This window comes from Notolepis coatsorum (genome assembly GCF_963971535.1).
Source record: "Notolepis coatsorum genome assembly, chromosome: 7".
Classification (NCBI taxonomy): domain Eukaryota; kingdom Metazoa; phylum Chordata; class Actinopteri; order Aulopiformes; family Paralepididae; genus Notolepis; species Notolepis coatsorum.
In genome coordinates, this window is record NC_140171.1 from 133302620 (window position 1) to 133320247 (window position 17628).

The 17628-nt window shown below is 45.7% G+C and overlaps 1 protein-coding gene across 1 annotated transcript in view; it reads right to left on the bottom strand.

Annotated features, from left to right (window-relative positions):
• Nucleotides 1-17314, bottom strand: part of LOC311231773 (inactive rhomboid protein 2-like) — a gene marked incomplete at both ends in the record, with an annotated part of 188154 nt that extends 170840 nt beyond the window's left edge. The window contains one exon of the mRNA XM_084318401.1: nucleotides 17184-17314. Coding sequence (XP_084174527.1) covers nucleotides 17184-17314 — 131 coding nt within the window. The remainder of the gene's footprint in view (nucleotides 1-17183) is intronic.
• Between the last annotated feature and the right edge of the window lie 314 nt (nucleotides 17315-17628).

The following is a 17628-nucleotide window of genomic DNA, read 5'->3' on the forward strand; positions in this document are numbered from 1 at the left end:
TGTCACTCGAGGGATACAATTCACAGTTTTTTTTAAGCATCTTCTTGGCCTGCTTTCCAGCTAGAGCATCACATGCGAAGAAATGAGGAAACGCAGTTGGAGCGTGCGAGACAGCGACTCTCTTTCTTGATTCAGAACAATTTGATCATGGATGAACAAAACATTCAATGCGAATGGTTGATTTGAATTTCAAGGACTTTTTAAGCACCTTGTTAAAAAATAGGCTGTTTTCAAGGAATTCCAGGCCTTGATTTTTTTTTGGTAAAAATTCAAGCACTTTGACTGCCACGCTATTCGGTTATCATTACCCTTAGAATGCCAGCCTTCTAGTAGTTTCCATGGTCGTTGCACTATGTTTGTGAAGCTGTGTTTGTGTTCTGTATAGCTATAGAGACACGGTGTGGCTAATTTTGACAAACATTATTTGTAGTCCAGCATGGGAATAATACTTTGTTTCCACACGCTGTAGTTTGTAGTTTATTACACGCTAAACATTGCGCATTTCCAAGATAATAAGCAGAAATTAAAGTTAGAGTGTGATTCAACCCAAGCCATCGCAGTTCAGACACGGACGATACCGCCACCTGGTGATAGTCGATCGGCATTGCAGTTCTAATGTGTGGGGATGGTCAAAAATGATGCAGATCGCTCTGGGCAAGTCTGTAGAGCGGGGATCAAAGTAAAAAGATCAAACGATCCAATAACGACGTTTTACGTTTTTGGCACTCAACCGTTGGCGCCCAATAACGACTTTTTACAGGCATAGTAGATTACTAAGTACCAAAGTACACACGTTTTTATTTTTGTATTTATAAAAACATTTCTGTATCTATCTATAGATATACAGGATACATTTATCAGATTTTGTTTTAACCTTCATTTAACCAGGGAAGATTCACAGAGTATATATTTATTTTCCAGCAACACCATGCTTCACAATCACACAGTTAAACAGACATCATTAACACTTGGGATGTGCCAAGTACACAGCTTTGACCTGCTGGGGCAGGGGACTGAGAGCGGGGGACACAAACAGGCTGGACAAGCTGGTCAGGAAGGCCAGTAACGTGGTGGGGGTGGAGCTGGACTCTCTAGCGGTGGTGGCGGAGAGGAGGAGCCTTGCTAAGCTCCACGCCATCATGGACAACCCCTCCCACCCACTACACACGGACTTGGCTAGTTGGCTGAAAGAAGGAGAATGTTCAGTGTTAGACACTGAACAGCACAGGAAGTCCTTCATTTTCCGACAGCCATTAGACTCTATAATGCATCACTGTGCCTCACTGCATCACTGAGCACAGGGTGATAGTACATCCTGGCGAAATCTTCCTGGACACTTTCAAGTTTTTACACTTCTCACAATCTTCCTGGACACTGTATATTATTTTACTGTATATTACTGCACATGTTACTGTATATTTCTGGCTGGATCGTTTATATCTAAGATTTTAGAATGTATATCCTGGACCGTATTCTATTCTTTATTCTATTTTATTCTTATTTTTAATATGATTATATTCTTACGACTGAGCAGCCTCCCTGGATCAGTTGGGGGTTATGTACAGTACCTTGCTCAAGGGCACTACAGAGCAGTTGGGGGTGTTGAGGACGGGTTGGTTCCCCAAACAGATTTCCCCGCCAGTCCACAGATGGATTCAGCAACCTTGCAGTTCTAACTAAGCCACGGCTGCTGCCCCCCCCCCCCCCCCCCCCCCCCCACACACACACACACACTGTAGAGTGCCGATAGGAGCAGACATACAAATTACTCGAACGAAAAAAATTAAATGGGCAAGTCAAGTGCCATGAAACACCAAGTGCACGCTTTTAATTTAGCTGAGTGGTTTGGTGGTGCACTCTGTTTTAGAGGAGGAAGCATTTAAGTAATTGGCTGGTAGGAACACTGATGGGTTGGTGGGAGAAAGGAAAGGGAGAGAGAGATGCAGAGTAGATATTAAGAAGGGAGGGAGGGGGTGTATGGGAATGCAGACCATGGCCAACATTCTAAAAACCCATGACAGGAAATATCAACACAATTGATAATAAATGTGTTGAAAATGGCACATTGTAGGGCAGGGCTGCCAAATCTATCTAACATCTAACAGGACGTTGACAATTGGATTTATTGTGACAACAGATGTAGGCTAAATCAGATCATTCTCATTTTGCTCTTAGGATGGGCATTGCCAATTTATTAAAAAGCCATAAACTATGACACAGAGAACCACCATAAGAATATAGCTGGGGTCTAAATGACTTTTAGCATAGATATTGGTCTTGATAATAGACTAAATAGAATAGAAATACTTTAATCATCCACTTTAAACAAGGTCTGCCCAACCATAGAAGCCAAAGTAGTCCTACAAGTAGCCCAATACGCTATGAGGACAATTAGGTGATCAATAAAGGAGTATCTTATCTCTTAAGTGAGCAGGATAGGTCTCATCTCGACCGCAATATCTCTGTGGCTGAAATTAATCAAGCTATCAGGAAGATGAAGGGTGGCAAAGCCCCAGGGCCGGACGGCTTCCCAATAGAGTTTTTTTTTTTAAACATTCTCTCTCAAACTAATTCCTATTTTAAAAGATGTATATGTAGAGGCATTGGAACGGGAGTCACTCCCACCCACAATGAGTCAGGCCACAATTTCAGTCCTTCTTAAAAAAGGAAAAGACCCTCTGAAGTGTGAATCCTATCGGCCAATCAGTTTGCTGTGCTGCGATTATACGATTTTAACCAAAGTTTTAGCCAGTAGACTGGAGTCAGTTATTCATACAGTGGTACACCCAGACCAAACAGGCTTTATTCTGGAGCGTCAGCTTTTTGGTAACATACGTAGGCTGTTCAATATCATATACTCTCCTGAATCCCCACCCACGGCAGAGGTTCTGTTATCTCTTGATGCCCAGAAAGCGTTTGATCGCATCAAATATGAATATCTTTTCACAACTTTAGAGAGGTTTGGGTTCGGGCCCACTTTCCGCGCTTGGATTAGGGCAGGGGTCAGCAACCTTTACTATCAAAAGAGCCACTTTTCCCCCCTCCCACAAAATAAAATGCTCAGGGAGCCGCACAACCTATTTACCCTTAAAATGAAGATAACACAGTGTATAACGTTTTATATATAGTTATCCCCAAGCATACCCCACATTTAGCATAAAACGCCTGACAATTGCATACCCAAAGCAATTTATTATACTTTATACTTATAGCACACAATTTGTTGAATTAATGGAATTATAAAGCAACAAAAAGAAAAAATTTGACTTTTTATTGCTGTTTTTACCTGTTATAACAAAGGAAAACCTCAAACTCTTATGAAGAGGAGAAAAAAGACTGGCTGTGTAGACCTACTTTGAAATAAAATACAGAAAAGGAGAAAAAACACTGGCATCTGTAGACCTACTTTGAAATAAAACCCTGAACTAGCTTACTATTTTATAAATGTAAATACAGCGGCACGGTGGTGTAGTGGTTAAACACTGTCGCCTCACAGCAAGAAGGTCCAGGGTTCGATTCCCGCTTGGGGACCAGGTTTCCATGATACCAGTAACCCAGGTGGGGTATCTCCCAGGCCTTTCTGTGTGGAGTTTGCATGTTCTCCCCGTGCTCGCAAGGGTTTCCCCCCCGATAAGATAAACCCAATGGAAAAACATGCACAACAACAAGATCGCTAACGCTGTGGCGTCCTTGACGAAGACGGACAGGAGCACTTGGATTGGTCCCCTGGCGCGGCTCACGTTGACTCCTGTCTGCTCCCGGCTGCCCTTGGGGGGGAAGGACGACGGGATGGGTTAATCGCAGAGACGAATCGCATGCATGCCGATTAATGACCTCTGAGCAGGTCCTAAATTATTATTATTATTTGAGTCCTTCCCTTATTTGTGGAAAATCTATAAAATAAAAAGTTAATTTTTCGTTGTTCGCAAATTTCGCACCACATATCAGGCATACAGGTAAGCCTGCATCGTTAGTTGTGAAAGTAAATTAATCTGTCCACGCTGAATTAAACCCTCTATTTTCCTCAGACTTTCCTTTTTTTGGATTTATCCATGGTTATATATCGCATAGCTCCGCTCTGCGTCTACTGCAATACTCTTCCATATCAGTATTAGCACTGAATAAATTTTCACATCTGCCTGGCCACACCCCTGCTTATGTAGAGGAGCGGATGGGGGTGTGGCCAGGCAGATGAGGTATGTAAAGGTGCATGTGAAAATGTATTCAGTGCTAATACTGATATGGAAGAGTATTGCAGTAGACGCAGAGCGGAGCTATGCGATATATAACCATGGATAAATCCAAAAAAAGGAAAGTCTGAGGAAAATAGAGGGTTTAATTCAGCGTGGACAGATTAATTTACTTTCCATACTAACAGCTCCTTCTTTAGTTTTCACCACGGCAAGTGCCTGCATGTACCACACTTTAAGATTGCTGAAATATTGAAGAAAGGAATTGGAGCTGCGTTGACATTGTTTCTTGTTTTTTTCTCTCTCTCACAATTTAAGAGAAAAAAGCTAAGTTATAATGTCTTCTTCGGGGGGTTCGAGCGCTCGCAACGTCACCCTTCACCAAAGGTTCTCCATTGCCGCCTCCGCCGTGCGTCGTGGGGCTGCGCTGACTCCGCGGTCGTGGCAGTCAGACGTACCCGATCGGCGTCCGGTGGAGAGTTTGCCTCTCCGAGGAGCTGTTGAACCAAGGCCGTCTCCTGTGAGATGGCCTAGTTCCAGCTCTGGTTCCCCCGCCGGGGGGCGGTCGGCCGAAAGGCTGACGGCTCCTCTGGTAGCGGAGGATCTGAGACGCAAGCTCTTCGCCTCTGCTCGTTCCCGTCGTAAGAGGGTGGCCTGCAGGGGCGAACGGCCTGGTTTTGGTGAGCTGCTGGAGCCAGACGAGGGTGCTTCTGCTTCTCCTTGTCCGATGGAAACAGAGGATTTTATGGTGGAAGCGGAGGCGCTCTTGTTTGACGCCCCGGTGGGGACGCATCACTCTCGGTGTGGCAGGGGGTGGTATGTCTCCTTGGGGTCCCTCGTACTCCGGTGTTGGGTTAGAACCTCAGACTCGGCGACGGGATGCCCTGCTATTAACCACATCGGATAGTGGCACCACAATGAGTGGCAGCCTCCCGTACGTGAGGGACGCGGGCTGCGTGGAGGAAGGTGCGCATGGGTAATTGCGTGCCTTGTTCCCGGAGCTCATGGCGTGCCGCTGCCGCAGCCACTGCCTGCACCTGTCCCCGATGACTTGATAGGTCATCTATGGCAACATCGTCCTGTGAGGGATCTCTCTCTGATCTCTGCCAACGACGAAAGGGCCTACCTGGAAGAGGTAGAGAACCTGTCACAGTGGTGTCAGGAGAACTGCCTCTCCCTGAACGTCAGCAAAACAAAAGAGATGATTGTGGACTTCAGGAGGTCGGGGGTCAAGGACTACAGCCCCCTCAGCATCGACGGGGCACCGGTTGAGAGAGTGAACAGTTTCAAGTACCTCGGAGCCCACATATCCGAGGACTTGACATGGACCACACACATTGACAGTGTTGTGAAGAAGGCACGACAACGCCTCTACTTCCTCAGGCGCCTAAGGAAGTTCCAAGTCAGTCAGAAGATCCTTAGGAACTTCTACTCATGTACAATAGAGAGCATCCTGACCGGCAACATCACCTCCTGGTTTGGGAATAGCACTGCACAAGACCGTAGCAGACTACAAAGAGTGACACGTTCAGCCGAACGCACAATTGGAGGGGGGCTTCCCACCCTCCAGAACATTTACAACAAGCGGTGCAAGGGGAAGGCTAAGAGAATTATTAAGGACTCGAGCCACCCGAACAACTGCCTCTTTGAACTGCTGCGGTCAGGCAAGCGATACCGGAGTCTTAAGGCGAGCACAGAAAGACTCAGAAGAAGCTTCTATCCCCAGGCCATCAGGCTGCTAAACGAACAATAAACACTATGCAACAACCATCAAATGCACACAGCACACACACCCACACGCACACACTCACTCAAACAAACAACACACTGCAGCACCCACTCTCCACACTTTAGATCACACAAACACACCTTACACTTTATATTTATTGATAAAGGATTTGCACTACAACTCGTACACCTACTGTAAATTGTACCTAGATTGCACCTCATCCCATTTCTGCTTTGCACTATATAGTACTGTACATTAGTACACTGCATAGTATTGTATATTATATGGTAACTCAGTTACGTCTATCCTGCATCGAACATTGTACATATGTCCATACTGAACACTGTGACCTCTTTTTCTACTTTTCTACTTCTAAATTACATGCTATACTATGTTATTTGATACTATCTTGTCTAGCACAGTCTCTGGAGCGTAACAGTAAGAAGCATTTTGTATGAAAGTATTCTGTACTTCTGTATGACAACTATTAAAGAAACTTCTTGGAAAGACCGAAAGAGGATGGAGGATTAGCACTCAGACATTTTTTGCAATACTATTGGGCGGCAAACATCCATGAACTGACATATTGGATGGCTGCATCACATGGGGAGGCGGAATGGTGTGGGTTGACATGGAACAACACTCCGCTCACCCGGTATCACTATCCTCACTAGTGTGTGCTCCACTGCCACTCAGTAAAAAGTGCCTCACAAATAACCCCATGGTGATTGGCTCACTCCGTATATGGGCACAGTTTAGGACTCACTTCAAATATAAACAAGCCTCACCCTGTCTCCCAATTGCATCTAATGCACTTTTTACGCCCTCACTCATGGATGCAGCATTCAAAACATGGGCCGGAAAGGGGCTAAGGTGAAGGACCTGTTTAAAGAAGGGCTGTTTATGTCCTTTGAACAGTTGGTAGGCGGGTATTACATTCCCCGCTCACATCTTTTCAGATATTTACAGGTGCAGGGTTTTGTTAAGAAATATTTTGCTTCAACCGGATAGGTGGCTTGATAAGTGGCTGGAGGGAGACCCAAAACAGAAGAGGATAGTGAGTTCACTATACAGTGATATCCAAGAGATGGCATCCCCATCACTGGACCGCATCAGGGAGTCATGGGGTAATGATATGGGACTTGAAATCCCTGACGATTCTTGGCAATTGGCAATTAAAATAATCCACTCATCATCTGTCTGCATCAGACATGGATTACTCCAATTCAAGGTATTTCATAGACTACACCTCTCTAAGAGCAGACTTGCCGAGATCTACCCGGATGTCGATCCGACCTGCCCCAGGTGCCATCAGGCTCCAGCCACTCTCTGCCATTATGTTCTGGTCATGCCCATGATATCACTATCCCGATTCTGGCCTTCTGTTTTTTTTTTTTTTTAAACCTTTTCCTTCATCTGTGACAGGGAGATCAGCCCTAACCACTTGGTTGCAGTCTTTGGAGTGTTCCATGGCGAAATTAGGGTATCTGTCGCTCAATCAGATGCTGTGGCCTTCTCCTCTTTGTTGGCTAGACGCCTTATTTTGCTTAACTGGAAGTCAGCCATTCCTCCATCACATCGACGCTGGGTCAAAGATGTGATGGCACAGGGGCTCTACCTAGAAATTGTTCCAAGTTTGGCAGTTTGGTTATATTAATCTAAAATTCCCGGCTGAGGATGCTTAGGCATAAGACGGTGATTTATTAGATAGGCAATTTCTGTATGGCAAGTGACAACCTCTATAAGAACGATGCAATTTTCTTTTATTATTATTGTAACTGAGGGGTACAATTCCCTGACTGTATTGATAAGTATGGTATCATTAAACCACTACCGCTTTATGTACTTTAACTTCTGGCCATACAGTACACGATATCTAAATATGATGAACACTTTCCCACAATGAAATCGGATCCACACAAAGGTAATAATCAAATATTTAATATATAGCAAAAGGTACATATAATAGTTACTATTACATTTATGATTTGAATGCACTTGTAAGGCAAATGAGTACTCGTAGGCAAATCAACACTGAATGTCCAATCTCTGGTTACGCAGGAAGCAAGTATACAACCTGGCTCTTAGGGAATTAGATCTATGGTACGCTTAATGATATAGCGGGATGTTCTGGAAGGGGTCCTCCCGGTTGTAGGCCGGTAGGGGGGGTAGGAGAGCCGTCGGTAGTAGACCGTCTGGTCAACGATGTCTAGGGAGACTTCAAGTACAGAAGACAGTGCAGTAGACTCTTGATCCGCAGATGAATACACCTTGGTTCTCTTGTAGGCTGTAGCTCCACAATGAAGAAGAAGCTAGGCAACCTCAGTGGTCTGAGCGCCGACTCAACTTGACTCCTCTCGGGGGTAAATCCAACACTCACAGGCGTCGGCGATTATCCGCTCCACAAATCACAGTACCAAAGCAAATATATTCCAGCCGCATAGGGCTCAGCAGTCGTCGGGTAGGTAATCCAGTGTACATGTCCCTCGGTCCTCGTCTAGATCTCCTCGGAAGAAAGCGCCATGTGTGGTCAGCCCAGCCTGGTTAAGACTCTAGATAACACGAGGAAGCGTTGGAGATGCTGGGCACTTTAGAACTCTAACCGCACGATGCACCATACACAATAGACTATTATTACTTAATAGAAATACGTCGCACTCGACGGTACAGTGCCAAACTCTGACAATTCAGCTATTAATTCGCACGAGGTATCAATGCTATTCTAAGGCCAAACAGGCCATACTACACCGCACGCGGTATCGTGGGTGAGGCTTCACGTTCTGTTACTTAGTTGGGTAGAAGGGTAAAGGACTAAGGGTCTTCTACATTTACTTGCGCCATATTTATATGCACGGTGAACAAATAGTGCCACTCTCTTTTCGGTAGCCGTATTCCTGCGCAGAGCCGGGGCTAGTAGAGACATGTCTCGTCGGTACCATTGAACTTGGCTCCAAGGGGCTATAGTAGGCTAAAGGGATATTCCGTGTATATGTACAAGGAATATACAAGGGATATCAAACGATATACAAATACTATTCAATATATATCCATAAATAAATATATATATTCGGTTTAATCTGATCCTTCGTAACAATTATTATTACTTTTCTTTTTCTCTTTTTGTCTACAGTATTTTTCATTTATTTTAGTTATTGTGTCGTTATACAGGTGCAGCTCAATAAATTAGAATATCGTGGAAAAGTCTATATATTTAGCTGTATTGATGCAGTAATTTGTGCAAAAGGAGCCCTAACCAAGTACTGAGTGAACATACATGAACATACTTTTTCTTAAAAAGAAAAATACAGCTATTTTTTATTGGTGATACCGAATTTTGGGCTTTCATGAGCTTTAAGACATAATCATCTAAATTAAAACAAATAAAGGCTTGAAATATTTCACTTTGTGTGTAATGAATCTATAATCTACAAGAGTTTCGCTTTATGAATTGAATTACTGAAATATAATAACTTTTCCACGATATTCTAATTTATCGAGCTGCACCTGTATGTAGTCATGTATTGTATGTATGTATTTGCATGTATGTATGTATATAATGTTGTTGTTGAACCTTAAAAAAAACAATAAAAACAATTTAAATAATGAATAAAAGGACGGCATCTTATGAATAGTAGGGTTGGGTAGTACCATTCACATTTGAATCGATACCGGTCCGGTACCCAACGGTACCTTTTTTTCGGTACTTTAGTAAAATAATTGTTTATCTACTGTACCTACCTCAGTTGTAAAAAATGTGTCCAAACTTCAAATAATTTATTATCATTATTATTTATTTAGAACAATTTGTTAATATTAACTCATTCCCCGCCAACGAGTTTACTCGTTATTGGGAACCATGCGTTGAGCGCCAACAACGAGTAAACTCGTTATTTGGTCCGTTTTTCTTTTTTTCGATTTTAATATTCTATTCAATGTCACAGACCTGTATGTTGCCGTTAAGGCATACTGGGACCCCGAGGGTGCAGTACGGGCCAGATCCGGCTAGGTGGCAGTATCGAGTGCAGTAAACCCTGTTCCAGACCGTGTGTTACGTTTAAATCAGGGGCGGGGCTAGGGGGTGGCTACTTGGGCTCAAGCCCAGAATGTTTTCTGAAAAGCCCCGAATCTATTTTCAAAAAAAAATAAAAAAAAAATTATAAATGTTTTTTTTTAGTTTTTTTTTGACAATTAATCATTGTTACATGAAAATATGTTAGCACAAGATTTAGCAGAAGCTAATTTCCATCTGTAGTCTATCCAGCTGCTAACTGTATTTGAGTGAGTTAAGTCTTGGTGTTATGGTAGACTCAGACCTAAGCTTTAAATCACAATCAACAAGTTGACAAAAACATAATTCTTCCACCTTAGAAACATAGCTAAAGTACGGCCATTTATAAATCAAACGGACGCTGAAAACCAGATCCATGCCTTTATCTCAAGCCGACTCGACTACTGTAATGCACTCCTTACCGGCCACCCGAAAAAATACGATGATAACTATTTTATTGCAATGCACTATTGCATTATTTTATTCTATTTTACTAACTATTTTATTGCACTGCACTATTTTACTTTGTATCAGTGATAATCAAACCGTAAACAAAGACGCATATTAACACTTTCAGCGCCAGATGGCGCTGTTTACTGTTACTGTTGAAACGCCAGCGCCTTTTAACATGGGGATACGTAGCTGTGTTTGCAGGCCTAAAGCTATATTATATATTATAGCTATGGATCTAATAATATAGTCGATTGTCATTGAGTTTCTTCCGGTCAAGATGCAAAAAACAGATAATTTTTCCATCCATACATTTCCGTTTTATACCGTCGTGAATATGAGTGTAGTTTCAGGATGGTCTGGTGTCATTTCCAAAATGAAAACATCGTTTCAAATGGAGTGCAATAGCGGCCGCAAGGTGTTAGGCGCCGGTATTGGACTTTTGAGATCTCAGACCCATCCCCAGTGATAACACAGGCTGCCGGCATGTCTTTATGAATGGAAATATCGAATAAAAGAAACAACGATGAAAAACCCGACTATACTCTGGTTTTCGGGGGTCCTGGCGCTCAACGTCCTGGCGCTCAACGTAGGATCTTAGATCCTAATATGAAAAACGATGTGATTTAATGTTCTATGTCTTACCTTGACTTTGTCTATTTTACTGCTATCTATTTTATGCTTTATGTCTGCACTTTATGCATTGCTCTTGATCTGCCAATGTTGTGCTCATTTTATGCCTGTCTTTTTGTACTGCTGTGAAGCACTTTGAGCTACAATTCTTGTATGAAAGGTGCTATACAAACACAGTGTATTATTATTATTATTATTATTATTATTATTATTATTATTATTATTATTATTATTATTATTATTATTATTATTATTATTATTATTATTATTATTATAAATTATTATAGTTTGCTTCATTAGAATATAATAGAATAGAATAGAAATACTTTTATTATCCCGTGGGAAATTAGACACTGCAAATCGCTCAACATTTAAACATTTGGACAGGACAGGTCACAAATTAGAATAATAACACAAATCAAATCAAGTTGCCTAGGATAAGAGTAGAGTAAAATAAAATAGGATAAAATGAAATGAAATAAAATATACTGAAATAAATACAGTAAGAATATACTGAGGTAAGGACTATCTGACATCAATTTCAGCTTGATCCAACAATGTTTTCATATCGATCCAGCTGATCAGCGTCTGTAGTGTTCAACAAGAAAGCTGTTATATTTCGTATTGGCATCGCGTCCCGCTCTTAAGCCATACCGAGATATACCTCATCTCATGTACCTAGTGTACTCCATCAACGAATAAACCAAAAATACACCCCGCACCTGCAAGGCCCCGCCCCTACTGCCGTACTATATTAGTACTGGGCATGGCCACCACTCACTCTTCCTCTATTTTCGTTTCCATCATAGCGGATGCAAGACGCCCTATGCAACTAGTTGATGTGAAAAGTTTAGATAATATTGAGTGCTTACGGAGATTTGCTTACCCCTGGAATCTTCGGGGTATGTTCCAACGACACGTCGGGTCTATTCTGATGTCTTGTCGCAGCAGATCGAGGAACAGCGTGCGAGGTTTGGCTATCGAGCTGGCTCGCACACATGTAGGCCGTGTGTCATCAGGCATTGATGCTAGTGTTAGTAATGCTGGTTTGTTTTGTTACACAACCGAGTTGTGTGTCGGCGCCAGGGGCGGGATGGTTTGGTGAACGTTCCACTGAAGTGGACGGGTTCCAGGCGATCCTGGAGCGTGCTGCTAAACACTAATGCTAACGCTAATGCTAATGCTAACACTAATGCTGAAATGCTGGGCACTGTTCTAATGTTCCCCGCCGTGGGATGTTTCCGCTTTTCCCTCCTCTTAACCGGTTCATTGATGAAGGTCAGTCGGTAGCTAATGTGGGGGGTTTTGCTGAGTCCTATTTTACCCTTTTTACAGGTAAATGGGTTGACAACAGGGTGCAGGGCGGGTGTGCCGTGGCTAGGTAGCCTAGCCAGGTAGCATCGATCCTGTGCCTCGGCGGGGTTGGACGGTGTCCCACCCGGAAGCCGATGCTTAAGAGCGAGTGGCCAGTGTTGTGGCTCAGCTGACTGTTTTCTGTCCACATTAGCGTCGAACGCTATGCTATATTGGGGCTACTGTTTCTGTTCTGTCTCTCTGCTACGGGAATGTCTGTCTATACTACGGTCTTCCCTCCTCTCAACCATTCATGCTGACGGTCAATCGGTGTCTACTGGGGGAGTAGTGCGGGGGGGGCTTTGTTTACCTTCATGGGTAAATGGGCTGAGGTCTAGGGCGGGTGTGCTGTTGTGAATATTATGAATGAATGCGGGACTGGTTCTCTCTGGTCCGCCTCCCCTTAACGTTGTGTGCATGGGGATTGAGGGATCGACCTCTTGAGTGCTTCGGGGCGGCGTGCTGTAGGGGGGAAGGGCCTGCTCTTGGATGGGCCCTGTCCGAATACGCTGGCGATGTGGGGGGTGGTGTCACTAGTGACCGCCTGGTGGGGTCTCGATGCTGCGGCATCGTTGGCCTCGCCAGGCCCCCTTTTCCGGGGGGGTCCAGTCCGGCCATAAGCTGTGTTGGTTGAGCCTGGTGTTACGTCTGTCAACTATAAGTGTTGTCAGCAGGGGGGCTCGAAACCTTTTGAGGCACACAGTGCGAGCTTCCCCGGCCTCGCCTTTGCCAGGCCAGGTATCATGTTGGTGCCTCCCACTCCTGAAAGATTGGCAGTGGTCTCGCAGGCGCCCGTGATTTGGGTGGTAGTAATATCACTGCAGGGCTACGGTGTGTAGGAACCCATGGGGGCCTCACACCTTGCATGTCCGGCTGCAGAAAAACTCCTCAGCATGTTCTGGAGGGGTGTTCAGTGGGGGAGCTTTTGTCACCTAGAACTGATGTCAGCTTCTCCTGTATCAAACCGGCCCTTTCTGTCGGGGTCCCCCCTTGGGTGAGATTGCCTCGTGGGTAGTGTCGGGGTCAGATGTCCCGACACGGAACGCTCTGCTCGCACGGGTCCAGGGTTGGCTACGCACAGCGGGTGGGACCGGGCCGCCTATCTACAGTTCCTTGCGGACCTGTGCCACATGGCGGCGGGTGTGTTGGGAGTGTCATCACATATGGCTACAGCAGTACCATATGTCAAGGTGGATGGAGAGAACGCTGAGGCGGGGACTTGTATTTACACAACCCCACCCGTTTTCGGGTTTGGTACAGACCCTATTGTCAGGGTCACCAGCAGTGACAGCTCTGGTCGACGAGATCTGATCTCTGTGGACGAAGCAAGCCATCGTCGTGGCGTTTTCCTCCCGGTGTTCTCTGGTGCCTGAGAAATCGGGAGGGGGGGGGGGGGGGGGGGGGGTCAAACCCATGTTGGACCATGGGAAGGTTCAGTATTTTTTGGATCGTCTCCTACCTGTTGAACACTGTCAGGTGGGGGTCTGGTTCTCCTCCATAGACCTGTAGGATGCGTGTTCGCATCCCCGATCTTCCATCCTAGGTCTTACCTACGCTTCCTTACAGGGTTAGCGTATGAGTACCAGGGGCTGCCATTCGGCTTTTCTCTGGCTCCCCGCATCTTCACCAAGTGCGTGGAGGCCGCACTGGGGCCTCTGCGTCGTCAGGGGTTACGAAGTGTATTCTGCCCTGCCGACGTTCTGGTCCTTGGCGGTCAAGGTGGATCGTCAGGTCTCATGCCAGGCAGGGTTCCTACCAGCCTGGGGTTGCTGTAGACTGGAAGTAGAGTACTCCTCTTCCCAGTCAACGGGTGGAGTGCTATGGGCATCCCTCTCAGAGCGTGTTGCGACACGCTCGGGAGGTTCCGTCCTAGGACGGTTACGGCGCTGTCCGTGATACGCCTGCTCGGTATGTGGGTGGGGATTACGTCCGGACATAGTCAGGCAGGTCTGGGACCGATGCTGTGCCACCTGGGATTCTTTCCCCATACATCTGTTAGGTCAGTTGTTGGGGCGGGTACGTTGAGGAACGCAGGTCCTTGATCCTGATTGCGCCGGACCGGGGCGCAGCGGTGTGGTTCCCGGTCCTGATCCAGCTCTTGGTATTCCGTCATGGCCTGTTCCTTGGTCATCGCGGGCCCTCTCTCAAGCGCACGGGTCTCTGTGTTAGTTCCCTGTGCTGGGCCAGCGGCTGGTGGGTTGGCTGGTGAGAGGGTGAGTCTGGAGAGGATGGATCCTTCTGTGGTTGGTACCATCCGGAACGCGCATGCTCCTTCCACTAACGCAGGTTACGCGGGTGAGTGGCGTATTTTCCAAGAGTGGTGTAAGGCACCCTCTTGTGAAGCGTTTCCTGCTTGGCGCCCGACACGTTAAGCCGGTAAAACGCTCTTTGGCTCCGAGTTGGGATCTTCAATTGGTCCTCGGTCGGTTGTCCTTGGGCCCGTTTGAGCCTCTTGAGCAAGCGCCGTTGGAACAGCTGTCGTTCAAGACCGCGTTCTTGCTGGCCGTCACCTCCGCTAAACGCGTGGGTGAGCTTTGTGCTCTCTCGGTACGACCAGAGTGCCTGTCTTTTCGTTCCGATTGTGGTGCCACTCTGCGGCCTAATCCTGCCTTCGTGCCTAAAAATATCCGGAGTTCCTTCAAAAAGGCGCTCCAGGGATATTGTGGTTCAGGCGTTTCATCCACCGCCTCACGCTAGTGAGTTGGAGGCGGGCCTTCACCTGTCATGTCCGGTCCGGGCTTTGGGGATTTACCTCAGCCGTACTCAGGGCCTCAGGGCTACCGATCAGCTCTTTGTCTGTTACGGTGGTTCTCGTGCTGGTAAGGCACTATCGAAACAGCGCCTGTCCCATTGGTTGTGCGAGGGCATTGCCCTTTGCTACACATTGGCCGGGCTGGCTCCCCCTGGGGGCGTCAGGGCGCACTCCACTCATGGGGTGGCAGCCTCTGCCGCTCTGCTGGGTGGGGCCTCGGTGGAGGACATCTGTGCTGCAGCTTCATGGTCCTCCCCGGGTCCCTTCGTAAGGTTTTACCTCATGGACATGACCGGGGGTTCTGTCTCCCAGGCGGTTCTGAGGTCTGTGGCCTCTCCTGCTTCCCGTCCTTTGCTGGGGTAGCAGGGGTGTGTGGGTGTGGGCCACAGTGTGTTGTGTCACACGTGGTTCCGCCTGTGCTGTGTGTTCAAGGGGTTCTAGTTCCCTCTTGTTCACACTCGGGTGGAGTTGACTGCGCCCCCTCTTCATTAGGAAGGATGGGGTGACGGGACTCCCCTCCCCCCTGATGTGGGCTTACGGGTCCTGAGGGGGTGCATTTGTCGGGCCTCGCGTCCGCTCTACCCCATATCTCGGTATGGCTTAAGAGCGGGACACGATGCCAATACGAAATATAACGACAGGTTATGTATATAACCTAGTTATATGAGTACTGGCTAAGCGTCCCGCTCTTAGCGTGCCCTGAGTTCCCTTGGGGAAACTTTTCTTTGGAAACGGTTTTTTCCGAGGAAGAGTGAGTGGTGGCCATGCCCAGTACTAATATAGTACGGCAGTAGGGGCGGGGCCTGGCAGGTGCGGGGTGTATTTTTGGTTTATTCGTTGATGGAGTACACTAGGTACATGAGATGAGGTATATCTCGGTATGGCTTAAGAGCGGGACGCTTAGCCAGTACTCATATAACTCGTCGTTACTGGCCATCAAAGCATAAAAAAACTACCCCCCCGCCCCCTTTCATGCATTCCTGATTAAACATAATACCTATTATATACATTTGATTTGGAAATAGTAGCGTGTCCAGGCAAGAAAAGCCAACGCTTATTGTAGAATACACGTAACGCCCTATAAACCAGCTTTTCATGAATTATCCCGGATCACTCCTAAACTATACTTATATTCACCATGGGATAACGAACGTATGCATGAAAGAATTATCTCTTTTTTGCATGTTTGATGGAAGAAAGTCACTGTCAAATGACTATAGTATTGTCTCCATAGCTATAATATAGAATACAGATATAGCTCTACAAACAAGGTGACACACTCCTATCTTTAAAGTGTGGCATAGCTAGAACTGGACCAGGCTAATCCCTGGCGCTGAATGAGTTAAGGCTGTCAATCTATTAAAATATTTAATCTGATTAATTGCATGATTGTCCATAGTTAATCGTGATTAATCACAAATTAATCACATATTTTTTATCTGTTCTAAATCTACCTTAAACAGATCTTATTCAAGTTTTAATACTCTCATCAACATGAGTCAACAAATGATTGCTTTATACAGCCATTTAACACAAAAGGATGACCCTCATGCATTGCAAATTTGCATCAAATTCAAAACAAAGTGATGCACAAAATAACTTAAAAGAAAATAATAATTTAAAACAATGAATAAAGTGTGCATGAAATAATAGGGGAAAACGTTAGGAACTTGTTACATTCACCCACACAAGGGCTGAGCTCCGAACAATTCAGAACAATTTGATCATGGATGAAGAAAACATTCAATGCAAATGGTTTGATTTGAATTTCAAGGACTTTTTAGGCAACTTGTTAAAAAAATTGTTGTTTTCAAGGAATTCCAGGCCTAGACTTTTTTTGTAAAAAATCAAGCACTTTAAGCACTTCAAGGACCTTGTGCGAACCCTGACACACACACACACACACACACACACAGTCACACACACACACACACACACACACACACACACACACACACACACACACACACACACACACACACACACACACACACACACACACACACACACACACACTGTCAAACTTACTTGCTGATCTTTGAGAAGGATGACTCCTGCCTTCGGACGGCTGCCCTCCTGTCCGCAGCAGACAAGGCTTCATCTCCAGCCCTGCTGCCGCTCTCCAGCATGGGACTGGCTGCTTGGGCAGTGGTGCTCATACTCTGCTTAAGAGATGGATGCAGTGGCTAGACAGAGCAGGAAAGAAGAGACAATCACAAGATGATTAGGGTAAATCATTTGGCAAGAAATGACTGTGTTGACTTGTGGTGGACAGTGCTTAGAGATCAGAAGGATCCGCCCCTTCCTGACAAAAGAAGCCACTCAACTCCTTGTGCAATCAACAGTCATGTCTCGCCTCGACTACTGCAATGCACTGCTCGCTGGTCTACCGACCACCGCCACCAAGCCACTTCGACTCATTCAGAACGCAGCCGCCCACCTGATCTCCAATCTATCAAAGTCAGCCCATGTT